This window comes from Aethalodelphis obliquidens, unplaced genomic scaffold, assembly GCF_003676395.1.
Source record: "Aethalodelphis obliquidens isolate GAN/ISIS:26980383/991018 unplaced genomic scaffold, ASM367639v1 scaffold122, whole genome shotgun sequence".
Lineage (NCBI taxonomy): Eukaryota > Metazoa > Chordata > Mammalia > Artiodactyla > Delphinidae > Aethalodelphis > Aethalodelphis obliquidens.
This window is the reverse complement of record NW_020838066.1, coordinates 2,045,953-2,062,555: the sequence shown is the minus strand read 5'-3', so window position 1 is coordinate 2,062,555 and position 16,603 is coordinate 2,045,953. Positions and strand designations below refer to the sequence as shown.

The 16,603-nt window shown below is 39.1% G+C and overlaps 1 protein-coding gene across 2 annotated transcripts in view; it reads right to left on the bottom strand.

The window, feature by feature from the left end:
* ZNF169 (zinc finger protein 169) overlaps positions 1–16,603 on the bottom strand; it is a 51,588-nt gene that overhangs the window by 27,363 nt on the left and 7,622 nt on the right. For both annotated transcript variants that reach the window (XM_027098366.1, XM_027098367.1), the window contains exon 2: positions 10,870–10,957. In XM_027098366.1, the coding sequence (XP_026954167.1) occupies positions 10,870–10,902 (33 nt within the window). In that variant the 5' untranslated portion in view covers positions 10,903–10,957. The remainder of the gene's footprint in view (positions 1–10,869; positions 10,958–16,603) is intronic.

Below are 16,603 nucleotides of genomic sequence, written 5' to 3'. Positions count from 1 at the left end.
TGTTAATCTTTTTAAGGAACCAACTTTAGGTTTTGTTGATTTCTCTATCATTTTTCTATTCTCTATTTTGTCTTTGCTCTTTTATTATTTCCTGCCTTCTGCTAGCTTGAGTTTAGTTGGTGCTTCTTTTTCTAGTTACATAGGTTATACAGTTAGGTTATTAATTTGAGTTTTCCCTTAATACATGCATTTACAGCTATAAATTTCCCTCTAAGCACTGTTTTCACCATATTCCATAAGTTTTGGTATGTCATGTTTTCATTTCCATGTCTCCTAAAGTATTTTCTACTTTGTGATTTTTCTTCTTGACACATTAGTTGTTTAAGAGTGTCCTACTTAGTTTCCACATATTTGTGAATTTTCCAAAGTTCTGTTATTCATTTCTAGTTTCATTCCATTGTGAACAGAAAAGTTACTTTGTAAGATTTCAATCATTTCAAACTGAAGACTTACCTGTGGCCTAACATATGGTCTATCCTGGAGAACATTCCATGTGCGCTTGAGTGGAATATATATTTTGCTGTTGTTGGGCGGTGTGTTCTGTACATATGTTAGGTGAAACTGATTTACAGTGTAGTTCAAGTTCTATATTTCCTTGTTGATTTCCTGTCTGGCTGCCCTATGCAGTATAGAAAGCTGAGTATTGAAGTCACCAACTATTATTGCAGACCTATTTTTCTCTCAATTCTGTCCATTTTTACTCCATATATTTTCAGACTATATTGCTAGGTTATGTTTATATTTATAATTGCTATATATTATTTCGGTAGTGAATCTTTTATAAATATGTCTTTCTTCATTTTATTATCTTTTCCTAATTTAAATTCTGTTTTGTCTCATGATACAGCCATCCCAACTCTCTTTTGATTACTATTTGTATGAAATATATTTTTCCATCCTTTTACTTTCAACCTCTTTATGTCCATATTATCTAAAGTGAGTCTCTTGTAGGCAGTATATGTATAGATCTTGGGTTTTTTTTTTAATCCAAACTGCTAACATAGGCCTTTTGATTGGGGAGTTTATTCAATTTATATTTAATGTGATTACTGAAAAGGAAGGATTTACTTTTGCCATTTAGCCTTTTGTTTTCTGTGTATATCTTTTGTTCCCCAGTTCCTCCATTACTGCCTTTTAAAATATTTATTGATTTTTTTCTTGTATTTTTTTCACTTTTATCATTTCTTTCATTTTCTGTATATTTTTAAGTATTTTCTTAGTGGTTACCATGTTAACATGTTAAGCTTGTAAAAATCTACTAACTTAGTTTCAATAGTATACAAACACTCTGCTCCTATACTTTTCCATCCCTCTCCCCTTATTTTGTAATTGTCCAAGATTACATCTTTATACAGTGTATGCCCATTAACATAGATGTATATTTTTTGTGTTTGCCTGAAATCATACAGAAAAAGCAGAAGTTATAAACCAAACAAAAAGCACAATAATACTGGCTTTTATACAAGCCTCTGTACTAGTGTTCACTTTTCTTTCTTATGGTTTAGAGTTACTATCTAGTGTCCTTTTCAAATCAGCTTGAACGTTTTGGTTTGGTTTGGTTTGGTTTTGGGGTTTTTGTAGAGCAGATCTACTGTTAATGAGCTCTCTCAGATTTTATCTGGTAACATCTTAATTTCTCCCTCATTCTTCAAGAATAATTTGCCAGATATAGAATTCTTAGTTGACAGTTTTTCTTCCAAGACTTAAAGTGTGTTATGTCTCTGACTGGTGGCCTCCATGGTTTCTGGTGAGAAATTGGCTGTTAATCTATCTGAGGGTCCCTTGTAGGTAACAAACAACTTCTCACTTGCTGCTTTCAAAATTCTGTCTTTGGGTTTTGACAATTTGGTGTGGATCTTTTTGAGTTTATCCTACTTGGAGTCTGTTGAGTGTCAGGGATATATAGATTTGTTCTTTTATCAAATTTGGGAAGTTTCTGGATATTATTTCTTGAAATTTTCTCTCTCCCCTTTCCTTCTGCAATTCCCATTATGTGTATGTAAGTAAACCTGATGGTGTCACACAGGTTTTTCAAGCTAATCTTTTCTTTCTGTTCCTCAAAATGGGTAACCTCAGTTGAAATATTTCCAAGTGTACAGATTTAATTTTACCTGTTTAAATATGCTGTTGAACCCCTTTAATGAATTTTTCCCTTCAGTTATTGTACTTTGCAGCTCCAAGATTCCTATATGGTTCCCTTCTATAATTTCTCTTTATTGATAATCTCTATTGGTTCAAACATTGTTGACATGTTTGTTGACCTAGTTCCTTTCGTTCCATGTCCATGGTTTTCTTTAGCTCTTTATGCATATTTAAGATAGTTGATTTAAAGTCTTTGTGCTGGGGCTTCCTCATGGATAGTTGGTAGGCAGGCAGTTTAAAATGCCACAGTACTCTCCTGCCACAAACTAAGGAGCTTCTTTCTTCACCAAATCTTCCAGTTTTGACTAGATTCCAAAGTTTTACAAAAGTTAATTCTGACAGTTTCTGGCAGCCCATTAGTTGCTTTTGAGCAGGTACGATCATGGATTTCCCTTACTCTGTCATTTTTCATATCACAAAGTTTTTTTGTTAATTGTATGATTCCATTTATATGAAATATCCACAACAGTTAAAACCACAGAGACACAAGAGGGTTAGTGGTTGTCAGTATCTGGGAAGAGGAGCAAATAGGGAGTGATTGCTTAATGATAAAAATGCTGGAACTAGATAGAGGTGATGGTTGCACAACACTGTGAATGTACTAAATGCCACTGAATTGTACATATTAAAACGGCTAACTGGGCTTCCCTGGTGGTGCAGTGGTTGAGAGTCCACCTGCTGATGCAGGGGACATGGGTTCGTGCCCCCGTCCAGGAAGATCCCACATGCCGTGGAGCGGCTGGGCCCGTGAGCCATGGCCGCTGAGCCTGCACGTCCGGAGCCTCTGCTCCGCAACGGGAGAGGCCACAACAGTGAGAGGCCTGCATAATGCAAACAAAAACAAAAACAAAACAAAACAAAAAAAAACGGCTAACTTTATGTTATGTGAATTTCACATCAACAAAAAATTTTAAAGTCACTTTTGAGGAGATGTGTTTCCAAGGGCACTTTCCACATCCTAGTAGATGGCCCAGACTAATACTTTCAACAAATTGGAAAGAGATTATTCACAGGGCTCTCATGATCTTACATACACTGAATATCATCAGAATCTTCCTCATGTTCCTTACACTTCCTGGTGTCAACACTCTGATGTGGAGTCAGGCTCCATATGGGCTTAGCACATTGAAGCTTCCTACATGTCACTTGTATCTATGGCCTTTCTCCCTCTATCAGTCTTCTTGACACTGAACAAATCCAGAGTTTCACATTCACTGTATTTAAGGGTTCTCTCCACCCCTGTGAATTTTTACTTGTGTACTCTCTGATGCTTGTGAATTTTGACTAAAGGTTTTTCCACACTCATAACATTTGTGGGGTGCTATGGACTAAACTGTGTCCTCTCAAAATTCATGTTGACCCCTTATTCTCAATGTGTCTATATGTGGAGATATGGCATGCAAGGGATAAGTTTAAATGAGGTCAGAAAGGTAGGGCCCTGATAGGGTTGGTACTTTATAAGACGAGACCAGAGCTTACTCTCTTTCTGATGCTGCTGTGTGAGCACACAGCAAGAAGGCAGCAGTATGAAAGCCAGGAAGAGAGCCCTCACCAGGAACCAAATCAGCCAGTACCCTAATTTTAACTTCCCAGCTTTGAAAACTGTGAGAAATAAATTTCTGTTGTTTAAGTCACCAGTCGATGGTATTTTGTTATGGCAGCCCTAGCAGACTAATACAGATTTTGGTACTGACAGTGGGGTGCTGCCGTAACAAATTCCTAAAACTGTGGACATGGCTTTGAAACTGTATGATGGGTAGAGATTGGAAGAATTTTGTGGTGCATGCTAGAAAAATCTGAGATTGACGTGAAGGGACTGTTGGTAGAAATACAAACATTAAAGGTGATTTTTATGAGGGCTCAGAAAGAGAAGAGCTGAAAAGAAAAGTTCCACCTTCTTAGAGAATACATAAATAATCATGAAAAAAATGACGGCAGAAATATAGATGTTAAAGGACATTTGGTGATGTCTCAGATGGAAATGAGGAACAGGTTACTGGAAACTGGAGGAAAGGTGATCCTTGCTATAAAGTGGCAAAGAACTCGAGTGAACTGTGTTCTAGTGTTCTATGGAAGGTTGAACTTGTGAGTGATGAGACTGGATATTTAACCGAGATTTCAAAGCAGTGTTAAGGAGTGGCTTGGTTCCTCCTGACTACTTATGGTAAAATGTAAAAGAAGAGAGATGAAGTGAAGAAGGAATTGTTAAGTAAAAATGAACCCATACTGAAGACTGGAAAATTCTTAACTTATCTACATTGTAAAAAAAGAGAGAGAAAACTTGTTCTGAGGAGAACACTGAGGGCATGTCTGAACAATTTGATAAGGTAATTAGTATGGGTGTGAACCATGAATTTAATCAGCCATCTCAGCAGAAGCCAGGAAGAGATGGACATATACCCACAAAAACACTGCAGCTGGCACTAAAGTAGGCACAGAAAATGGGATGAAACAGGAAGAGTGTGAATATGCATTATCCTTCAAGGAAAGAGAGGCTATTCGTAAGTTGTCAGGGCTGCTAATCCCACCACAGGCCCAGAGGGCAAGGCTGCCACTCCTTGCTTACAGCAGGGCCCTCTCAGAAAGCCACAGAGGCAGGGTCACCCCTCTGGGCCAAAGGGGTACTGCCAATCCAGTGGGCCTGGAGAGTAGAACATCAAACCAGAGGGTTATTCTCCAGCCTTAGGATCTAATACAATTTACCTTGCTAGGTTTGGACTTATTTAGAATCCTTCACCCTATCTTCCTTCTGATTTCTCCCTTTTAGAATGGGAATGTGTATCCTACTCCTGTCCATCATTTTATTTTGCAAGTACATAACTTGCCTGGTTTCACAGGTTCACAACTGGAGAGGAATTTTACCTTAGGGAAATGGTACCTTTACTCATGTCTCACCTGTATCTGATTTAGATATTTAGATGAGACTTTGGGCTTTAAAGTTGATACTGGTATGAGTTAAGATCTAGGGGGCTGTTAAGATGAAATACTGTATGTTCATGTCAGAAGGACATGAATTTTGAAGGGCCAGGTGTGGAATGCCATGGAGTGAATGATGTCCCACAAAATTATGTTGAAGCCTTAACCCCAATTTGATTGTATTCAGAGATGGGGCCTCTAAGGAAGTATTGAGGCTAAGTGAGGTCATAAGGGTGGGGCCCTGATCCAATAGGAATGGTGCCTCATAAGAGGAAGAGATACCAGAACTCTGTCTCTGCCATATGAACACACAGCAAGAAGCCAGCCATCTACAAGCCAGGAATAATCCTCATCAGGAACTGAATTGGCTGCACCTGGATCTTACATTTTCCAGCCCCCAGAACTGTGATAAAATAAAATTTCTGTTGTTTAGGTCACCTAGTGTGTGATACTCTTTTATGGCAGCCCTAGCAGTGTAATACAGAGAGTTTCTCTCCAGTATAAACTTCCTGATGCTGAATAAGATTTGCAATTTGACAAAAGGCTTTCCCACACTTATCACATCCATAGAGTTTCTCACCAGTGGGGATTCTGTGGTGGTAATGATGGTAGAAGCTCTGGCTGAAGCACTCCCTATAGTACTGCATTTGTATGGTTTTTTTCCCATGCTGTAACTTCTTTGGTGCTGGCCAAGTTGTGAGTTCAAACAGAAGCCCCTCCCACATTTATCACATCTGTAGGGCTTCTCTCTGAAGTTGATTCTTTGGTGTTGGGTTAGATATAAGCTATAGATAAAGGATTTCCCACACACCTTACACTCATAGGGCTTCTCCCTATGAGTTTGTAAGTTTGCCTATGTGGAACAAGGTATGAGTTCTAACTAAAGGCTATCTATCTCACACTTAACAGATTTTTAAGTTTCTCTCCCAAATGGATGCTCTGGTGCTGAAAGAGATTTGAGATGGATTTAAATCCTTTCTTTTCCTACACTGTTACATCCATAGGGTTTCTCTCCAGTGTGAAATCTCTAATGCTGAAGATTAGAATTTTGACTGAAGCTTTTCAAATATTCAGTATACTTGTAATGTTTCTCTCCAGTATGAATCCTCTGATAGTAAGTTTTGAGCTTTCAATGAAGCATTTACTTCCATTATCACACACATAGGGTTTCTCAACAAAATGAATTTTCTGATGTTGCCCGAGTTCATAATTGAATCTGAAGCCTCTGCCATAAATGACACAATTGTGGGTTCTTCTTCCTGAAGTATCACTCTCCATGTAGGAAAGTCTGAGTTTAGACTGACGTTGCTCCTACACTCATCAAATCCCTTGGTTCTTGTTCCTGCAGAATTTGGGGAGGCATGGTCACTTGCCAGAAATACAAGAGAATTCCTCAGGGAGGGTCTTGAAGGAATCTAACCTGAGCCAATGTTACAAGCTTTCCCCAAACCAGGCTCCCAAGGACCATGCCTCAAGACCATCCCCAGTACCAAGAAGGAACCATTATCTGAGATTTCTTCTCTCACAAAATAAGATGATTTATCTCCATCTTTATTGCAGAATTGCCTGTTTTGATTTAGGTTGTATACATGAATTTTCTCCTATTCAACATTAGTCCACTGAAGGCAGAGCCTATGATGTTTCTGTCCTGAAGTTCTTTCTGATTAGGCAAAGGAGATCTTGCTTTTGGGCGCAATGTGCCTGATACCAAAGTAATTCAGATAAAGTCCAGAGTGGCTCATCAGCCAATTGGCGAGCTAGCACTGTGGCCACATGTAGCTGCCTCTATCCCAGTCTAAGAAAGCAAGCAGGTGATGGCTCTGGGGTGTTCATTCCAGTCACTTCCCAACTGCTAATCCTTGTAACCTCATCAGCAAATCACAGACCATGAGCTTCCCCAACAAGGAACAGAAAGTCAAGTGAGAGAGAGAATATGGGGGCCCAATCAGCAATACTCTGTCTTCCTCTCAGTCCCTCTGGGGACACTGCATGGGTCTCCAAGTTGGATGTCAGAGGTGGGGCTAGCACAGAGACCCTAGCCCCAGAAGTGGTGGAGGGCACTGCTAGAGGGCTGGCAAGGGAGAACTACCCAGGTTAGCCTCCCACAAGCTTTGATATGTTGTATTTCCATCATCACTCTGTTCTAATTTCTCTTACAATTTCTTCTTTGATGTAAGGATTAGTAAACAGTGTGTTGTTTAATTTCCAATATTTTAAATTTATATTATTGTTGACTTCTAATACAATTCTCTTGAGTCATAGAATATACTTTGTATTCTTTAAATCTTTTTAAATTTATTAAGACTTCCTTTATAGACCCCTCATGTAGTCTGTCTTGGTGAGCACACCAAATGTACTTGAAAAGAATGTGTATTCTACAGTTGTAGGGTGCAGTGTTCTATAATTATCAACCAGGATAACACAGTTGCTAGTTTTCTTCAGATCATCTATGTCTTTACTAATTTTTTACCTAGTTGTTCTATCAATTACTCAAAAGGGGGCCTTTTTCTCCCTTTAATTCTGACAATTATTTTGAAGCTTTGTTATTTTGAACAGTTATATACACACATAACTCTTATGTCCTCCTGATGAAGTGACTCCTTTATCATTCCGAAATGGTCTTCTTTCCCTCTGTCTTGAAGTTGATTTTATCTGATAGCTGATAGTGAGTGCTATGTTTTCCTTTCCTCACTGGGCATAGTTAATGTAGACACTTTAAAGTCCTTGTCTGATAATTTCATCCACAGGGTGAATTATGGTATGTAAACTATATATCAGAAAAAATTAAAATTTAAAAGATGAGTAAGATTCAGAATAGTTGAGGAAAAAGCAGAGGGCTAAGAATCAAGATGAGGCATGTAGGGAGGAAGGGAACACAGATGCCATGAGCAGGAGAGGGAGAAAGCCTATGATATGGGTAGGGTAAAACATCTGGCAGGAGGGAAAGGTAAGCTAGTGGTAGAACAGAGAGCAGAGGTGTTAGAGCATCTTGTGGATGGTTTTGAAAGCAGACAAAAGAACACAGATACTCTACTATAGAGTTGTAGCTCATATGATTTAAAACACTCATGTCTCTTCACTTGGCCATATTTTGTGGTAAGTCCAAAATTCATTTCATGAACAAAATTTCCTACAGAAATAGGTTCTCAAACATTGAGAACAGGTTAAATTTCCAATGACTGAGAAACAGTGGGATGGAATAGTGAAAATCTGTGAATAATTTTAACCTGTAGAGTCATTGATTTCAATATGAATGTTTGTGGTTTCTTCACTTTAAAGGTATGACAGTGGGGTAGTCACTAGTTTTAATACACTACAATTTTATCATTAAAATCAGATGCACACAGACCAAAAATATTAAATTCAAGTGATAGGAATAATTGAAATGTCTATCAATAGATAAATGAATAAACAAAATGTCTCATAGCCATACAATGGAATACTATTCAACCTTAAAGCAGAATGAAATATTACTGATTTGGGCTACAATGTGGATGAATCTTGAAAATATTACGCTAAGTGAAAGAAAACAGACACAAAAGACCACATATTATATGAGTCCAATTATTTGAAACATCCAGAACAACCAAATCTATAAAAATAGATTAGTGGTTGTAAAGAGCTGGGGGAGGGGAGAATGGGGAGTGACTCCTAATGCGTGCAGGGTTTCTTTGGGGTGGTGGGTCTGAAAACATTATGGAATTAGATAGTGGTGAATGTTGTACAACTTTGTGAATATATTAAAATCTACTGAATTGTACTCTTTAAAAGGGCAAATTTTATTGGAAATGAATTATATGTCAATGAAAACTTTTCAAAATATTTAATTCCAGTGATTGGTAAACCCCTTAAAAGCTGGAAGTCTTATAAGAATGGAGGCTGTGCTACAGGTAACACTGTAAACCATCAAAGGCTCCTGCACACAGCAGACATTCAAAAAAATTTTTTGAGATCAAATAAAAGAGTGCTAATTTCCTACTAGTTAATAGCCTCTAGGTACAACCCCCTTCTATGTCACAACTCTAATGCATATTCCAATTTCTCCTCTCAGGTAAAAGCCCTTAGGAAAAAATGCCTAAATGTCATGATGTATATATAGGTCAGAAAATTCTATATAATTCAGAACTGACACATAACAAAGTACCTGAAAATGCAATTTAAAGAACCCTAAAATATATAATTTCTATGCCTCAAATAACAAACATAAAAACAAACAAACCCCTTTGTTCTTTTGTACTTTCAAAGTAAGTTAAGATAGGGTCCATTTATGAAACAGCTATGTTATAAGTGTCTTACATTTGCAGGTACGGAAACTTCATCTTAAAAAACAAACCTACTCAGATGCTCATGCCCTGGAATCAATTTTTCATGAATGAATAAAAGAAAAAATGTATACTGAGAAATGTTGGTCATAGATAGGATAAGGTTCAGGGTGTGCTAAGGATCCCACAGGAAGTGGCAGAATAGGGACAGGAAAAGTAATGTTCCATTTTGGCCAAGAATGCTTCTCTATTAACATCAGAAATGGTAAAGTGAAACATACAAAAGAAAAGCCCCCCACCCCCACCCCGGGAACATTCTGAATTGCATGCACTACATAAAACATTTTCTCTCAAAGGTATAAAAGATTTGACAACTGAGGGACATACAACCCTCAACGATATCTGATAACATCAAAACCAATCATTTTTAACTGATACAGTAACAGACAAATATCCACTATATGAGCTCAGTATTAAGATCAAGTTCAGATCTTACAAAAAAATTCTACACTTGTCATATTTTTAGGACAGGCAAAGCAAAACTTAATTAGCCCAACTGACACTATTTTTGGTAATTGATACAATCATCATAAGCATCCCACCTGGCATCTGTTTAGGTGGTCAGTAAATGTTAACTCCATTTGATTACGTCATGTTCACAATATGCCTAGTCTCAGGGATTAGAAAATCTTCCCTTCAGGACATACATTCATTCGATTACCATTTATGGCAAATTCCTTCTCAGAATCCTTCAAAACCGAACTTGTTCCAGGCTCAAGTCCACACTCCTCAGCCTGGCTTTCAGGATTCTGGCTGAACTACTTCCATCCAGGCTCAGAGGGGGTGAAAGCAAAGCCTTCAGGGGCAAGGCAAGTAATGAATGAATCAGGCACCTCAGCCATGGGGTTAAGGGGCACAAGGGGGTGTGACTACACCATGGAGACGCCATTTGGCTCCAGCTACTTGTCATACACACCAGGAGTGTGGACTCAGGACTTAGGTGTAATCTTCCAGTTTTTAAGTGTGGAAAATATAAAGCATGGGGTCAGCAAACTAAATCTACCCACGAATCACCAGCAGACAGCAGATCAGCATCCTCACCTCTAAACAGAGAAAAATGATGTGACGAAAGGCCACTGACTGCTCCAAGCTTCCCATATGATGAGGGACAGTCTGCAGGTCACCTGCTCTCTGAGACGTGCTAGGCTTCCAGCCACATTCCCACAAGAATGCATTCCCTCAGCTCTTCAACTTGCCAAATCTGTCAGGGGCAGCTCAGGCAGCTTCTTCCTTGAAAGCCTTCCTTCACTTTTTTAGGCCTTGGGAGTCACTGGGCACATAAGCATGATTGTGTTTTAACTGTGTTGATAACACTTTACTACTTGATGAATGCATAGGTCATGAATGGAGCAGAGGAGTCTGAGAAAAGGCTCCAGGTAAGATGAACCACACCTCCAAGATCAGGGCTAGGTACCAACAAGGCAGCTCCAAGACAAGAAAAGGCAATGGGTCCATCCTGCAAGAGCTAGGAAGAAATTTCAGGACTTACCTCATCCCTGGTTGTCAGGAGCCCTGGGGCCATATTCTTGGTCTGCTGAGTGCTCTTCCTAGACAAGAGTCAAGTTGCAGAGGCAGAGCTGGGGAAAGAGAAGAGAAGTGAGGGGGTGCTTGGGAGAAGTACCCTTCTATCCAGCCTCCAAGTTCAGCATAGGCAAGAAGGAGGTAAGGAAGGCAGGTTGCAGAGGGCATCAGAGCCATCCATTCTTAACCAGTGTCCTGTAAGTAAGGCTCCCAGAGCTGGGCCAGCAGCAGGTTTAGTCCCAATCTCCAGCTGGGAAATGAAGTCCACAGCCCCAGCAGCTGGATGAGACTCTATTAAGTCACTGTGTGGACTCTATTAAGAGGAAAGGGCCTCATAGTGCCCACAGATAAGCATTCACATTGAGAAATAAAGTGACCTATCATAGTGAAAATAGAAGCTCCCCATCCACATCAGCCCTGAGGCCAAAGGACAAGGCCTAGGAAATTCAAAACAGAAAGACCACTACAGCTCAGGACAGAATGTAGATTTGGGGGACAGGGAGACTTGAAGCACGGAAGAAGCCATAACCTGGCTGCACCTTCCCCTTCACATATATACCTAAGATTTGAAATGTGACTTGAAATTTAAGAATGGGCAGTCATAAAATACCTTAGGTCTTCAACAAGTCAATTTCATGACAAATTTTTTTTTTTTTTTTTTTGCGGTATGCGGGCCTCTCACTGTTGTGGCCTCTCCCGTTGCGGAGCACAGGCTCCGGACACGCAGGCTCAGTGGCCATGGCCCACGGGCCCAGCCGCTCCGCGGCATGTGGGATCTTCCCAGACCGGGGCACGAAGCCGTGTCCCCTGCATCGGCAGGCGGACTCTCAACCACTGCACCACCAGGGAAGCCCCCATGACAAAATTTTTAAGAGGAGAGATTGTCCTTAATGCAAATCCACTTAAGAGATAAACCATTCTTCAGATGTCATCTATTAGCCTTGACTGACTAGTCTGCACAAATGAACTGAAGAACATTCTGGGGACTATGAAGGCCAATTCAAATGAACTGGGTATTAGATGATGTTAGATAATTATTGTGAATATTGTTAGGTAGGATCATGATATTCTGGATATAGAGAAAAACAAGTCACAATTAGAAATGATGCTGAAGTACTGAGGGCGAACTGACATAATTTGCAATTTTTAAAAAATATGAAGGTTTCAACAAGTTAATAGCATAAAAAGAGGGAGGTCTTATGGAATAAAAGGAAGACTTAAGTGACACAGCAATCAAATACAATGTGTGGACCTTGTTATATGAACACTGATAAGATATTAGATGACATTAAAGAATCAGTATTAATTTTGTTAGGATTAGGCTAAAAATGGGCTGTGCTGATACTCTCTGCAAATAATTGTGGCTATATAATAAAAAGTGCAAAATCTACAACTAACATCGTATTTAATGCTGAGAAACTAGATGCTATCCACTAAGATCAAAAACAAGGCAAGAATGTCACCTTTCACCACTCCTATTCAACACCATGCTGGAATTCCAAGCTAATGTAAGACGATAAGAAAGGGAAATAAAAGGTATACTGATTGGGAAGGAAGAAATAAAACTGTCTTTGTCCGCAGATGACCTGATTGTCTATGCAGAAAATCCCAAAGAATCAACAAGAAATTTCGAGAGCAAGTGATATATCAAAGCTGCAGGATACAAGGTAAAAATCAGCTGCTTTCCTATACCAGCCATGAACAGATGGATTTTGAAATCAACAACATTAGCAACCAGAAAAATGAAATACTTAGGTATAAATCTTTTTTAAATTTTTCATATAAGATCTATATGAGGAAAACTACAAAACTCTGCTGGAAAAAAATCAAAGATCTAATAAAATGGATAGTCCATATTATGGATAGGGAGACCTGATATTGTTAAGATGTCAGTTCTTCCCAACTTGATCTATACATTCAATCCATTAAAATCCCAGCAAGTTACTTTGAAGATATCAACAAGCTGGTTCTAAAGTTTATACAGAAAGGCAAGGGCCCAGAAGAGCCAACACAATACTGAAGAACAACAAAGTCAGAAGACTGACGTGACCAGATTTTGCAACTTACTATAAAGCTACAGGAATTAAGAAAGTGTGGTATTGGCAAAAAATAAATTTAAAAAATAGACAAATGGATCAATGGAACAGAATAGAGAGCATAGAAATAGACTCACATAAATAAAGTCAACTGAGCAAGGAAAATTTAATGGAGAAAGGACTATCTTTTCAATAAATGGCAGTACTGGAACAATTGAACATCCACATACACAGACCTTATACCTTCCACAAAAATTAACTCAAAATGGATAGTAGGGACTTCCCTCGTGGAGCAGTGGTTAAGAATCCTCCTGCCAATGCAGGAGACACAGGTTTGAGCCCTGGTCTAGGAAGATCCCACATGCTGCGGAGCAACTAAGCCCGTGCACCACAACTACTGAGTCTGCGCTCCAGAGCCCGCAAGCCACAACTACTGAGCCTGCGTGCCACAACTACTGAAGCCTGTGTGCCTAGAGCCTGTGCTCCAGAACAAGAGAAGCCACTACCATAAGAAGCCTGCATACTGCAACGAAGACCCAACACAGCCATTAATTAATTAATTAATTGATTGATTTTTTTAAAAATGGATAGCAGAGCTAAAGGTAAAATATGAAACTATAAAACTCCTAGAAAATAACATGGGAGAAAATTTAGGTGACCAGGGACTTGGCAGTGTCTCTTCAGATATAACACCAAAAATACAACCAATGAAAGAAAAATATTGATAAGGTGGATTCTGTTAGGATTAAAAGACTTCTGTTCCGCAAAAGATACTGGCAAGAAAATAAAAAGTCAAGTCATAGACTGGAAAAAATACATGAAGGAAAAAAATGACAGAGTGGAAAAGAAAACAATCATAATCACAGTTAAAAAAAACTTGATACACCTCTCAGTAAATGAAAAAGCAAACTAACAGTAAAGAAGAAAAACAGAAGGTTTAAAAAATACTATCAGGCAGTATTGATCAAATTGACATTTATAGAATGCTAAACCCTGCAAGTGTAAAAGGGGCACAAAGAATATTAACCAAGGAAAATGAAATTCCAAGGCATATAAAACAAGTCACCAATTTCAAAGGACTGAAACTTAAAAAGAGTATGTTCTTTGCCCAAGATGGAATTAAAGTAGGAATCAGTAAAGCAACGCTGGTCTAAAGGAGATACGGATGAAAGAAAAAATTCCATGGGACATTTAGAAATACTTTTAACTGCATGATTCTAATAAACACAACATATCGAAACATATGACAACTAACCAAATTTGTGATATAGATCTATTACAGGTGTATTGTGTCCCCTATGAAATTCATATGTGAATTCATAACCTCCAGTGCCTTAGAATGTGATTGTATTTTTAGATAGGTCTTCAAAGAGGTAATTAGGTTAAAATGGCATTATTAGGGTGGGCCCTAATCCAATATAACTGGTGTCCTTATAAGAGGAAATTTGAACACAGACAGGTCCAGAGGGAAGCCCATGTAAACAGGGAGAAGACAGCCAGCTACAAGCCAAAGAAGGGCCTCAGAAGAAACCAACACTGCCAACACCTTGATCTTTAACTTCTAGCCTCCAGAATTGAGAGAAAATCAATCTCTGTCGTTTAAGCCACCCAGTCTGTGGTGCATTATTATGGCAATTCTAGCAATAAACACAGCAGCTAAGGCAGTTCTTAAAGGGAAACTTATAGCTTTAAATGAATACACCAGAAAAGTTTTAATTTAAAGAAACAACTCCAGCTCCCACCTTAAGACGCTAGGAAATGAAAAGGAAAAAAAAATAGAAAATAATAAAGAGGAAAAAATATCAATGAAATATAAATGAAACTCCAAAGAAAATTAAAAAGCCAAAGGTTGATTATTTGCAAATATTAAAATTGCTAAACCCCAGGCCTGAAACTATAAAACTCCTAGAAGGAAACATAAGGGAGAAGCTTCATGACATTGGAATAGGCAATAATTTCTTGGATATAACACGAAAAGCACAAGCAACAAAAGCAAAAATAAACAAATGAGACTACATTAAACTCAAAAACTTCTGTGCAGCAAGGGGAACAAACAACAAAGTGAAAAGGCAATTTATGGAATGAGAGAAAATCGATGCAAACCATGTATCAGATAAAGGGTTAATATCCCGAATATATAAAGAACTCCAGCTCACTAACAAAAAACATATATCCAGATTAAAAAGTGGACTAAGGACTTAAATAAACAGCATGTGGCCAACAGCATATGAAAAGACACTAAGCATTACAAATTATCAGGGAAATACAAATCAATACCACAATGAGATAGCACCTCTACCCATTAAAATGGCCATTATTTAAAAAAACAACACACACACACAGACAAAATAACAAGTTTTGGCAAGGATGTGGAGAAACTGAAACCCTAGTGCACTGTATAGACACTGTGGAAAACACTATGAAGGTTCTTTGACTTGAATGGAATTGAATAAGAAATCAGTAACAATAAATTATCTAAAAAAATCCCAAATAGCTGGAAATTAATTAGAGATTGGGCAGAAAAAAACTGGACTATCAAACATAGAAAACTCTCTTGATGATTTCCATTCTAAAGGAGAACACAGAGATGAAGTAATAACTGAAGGAGGAAATGATAAGCCTTCTCTGCTCAAAACCCTGCAGTGGGTCCCAATGACCACACAAAAAGGTCCACACCTATTATCTTGGCACCCACGGTCTACCCCAATAATAGCCTAACCCTCTTTTCTACTTGAGTTTCCATCAGTCCTCCTACAAACCTTTCCAGGCAGAAAGGACAAACCCTCATATCCTCACAGTTGGGTGCCAATCAGTGACCCATGAGGAGCAGACAAGGTGCCCGTCCCTCAAAGCACCATCTCAAAACCAGTGGGACAAACAGGATATACCATGCAAGCCCTGGAGTCCTCACGTATAAGGTGCTCTGGGGCTAAAGGGAACAATAGGAGTAATTCTGCCAGAGAACATTCAGAAATCTTTGCACTGGAGAAACATCTGAGCTACTTAGATAACAAGAGTGAATTTGTGAAGCATAAAGGCATGAAGGAAGAGATTGGTTCAAGATGGCAGAGTAGAAGGACATGCTCTTGCTCCCTCTTGTGAGAGCACTGGAATCACAACTAACTGCTGAACAATCATTGACAGGAAGACACTGGGACTCACCAAAAAAGATACCCCACATCCAAAGACAAGGAGAAGCCACAATGAGACGGTAGGAGAGGCACAATCACAAAAAAATCAAATCCCATAACTGCTGGGTGGGTAACTCACAAACTGGAGAACACTTATGCCACAGAAGTCCACCCACTGGAGTGAAGGTTCTGAGCCCCAAGTCAGGTTTCCCAAGCTGGGGGTCCAGCAATGGGAGGAGGAATTCCTAGAGAATCAGACTTTGAAGGCTAGCGGGATTTGATTGCAGGACTTCGACAAGGCTGGGGGAAACAGAAACTCCACTCTTACAGGGCACACACAAAGCAGTGTGCTCATTGGGACCCAGGGGAAGGAGCAGTGACCCCATAGGAGAATGAACCAGACCTACCTGCTAGTGTTAGAGGGCCTCCTGCAGAGGCAGGCAGTGGCTGTGTCTCACCATGAGGACAAGGACACTGGCAGCAGAAGTTCTCGGAAGTACTGCTTGGCATGAGCCCTCCCAGAGTCCGCCATTAG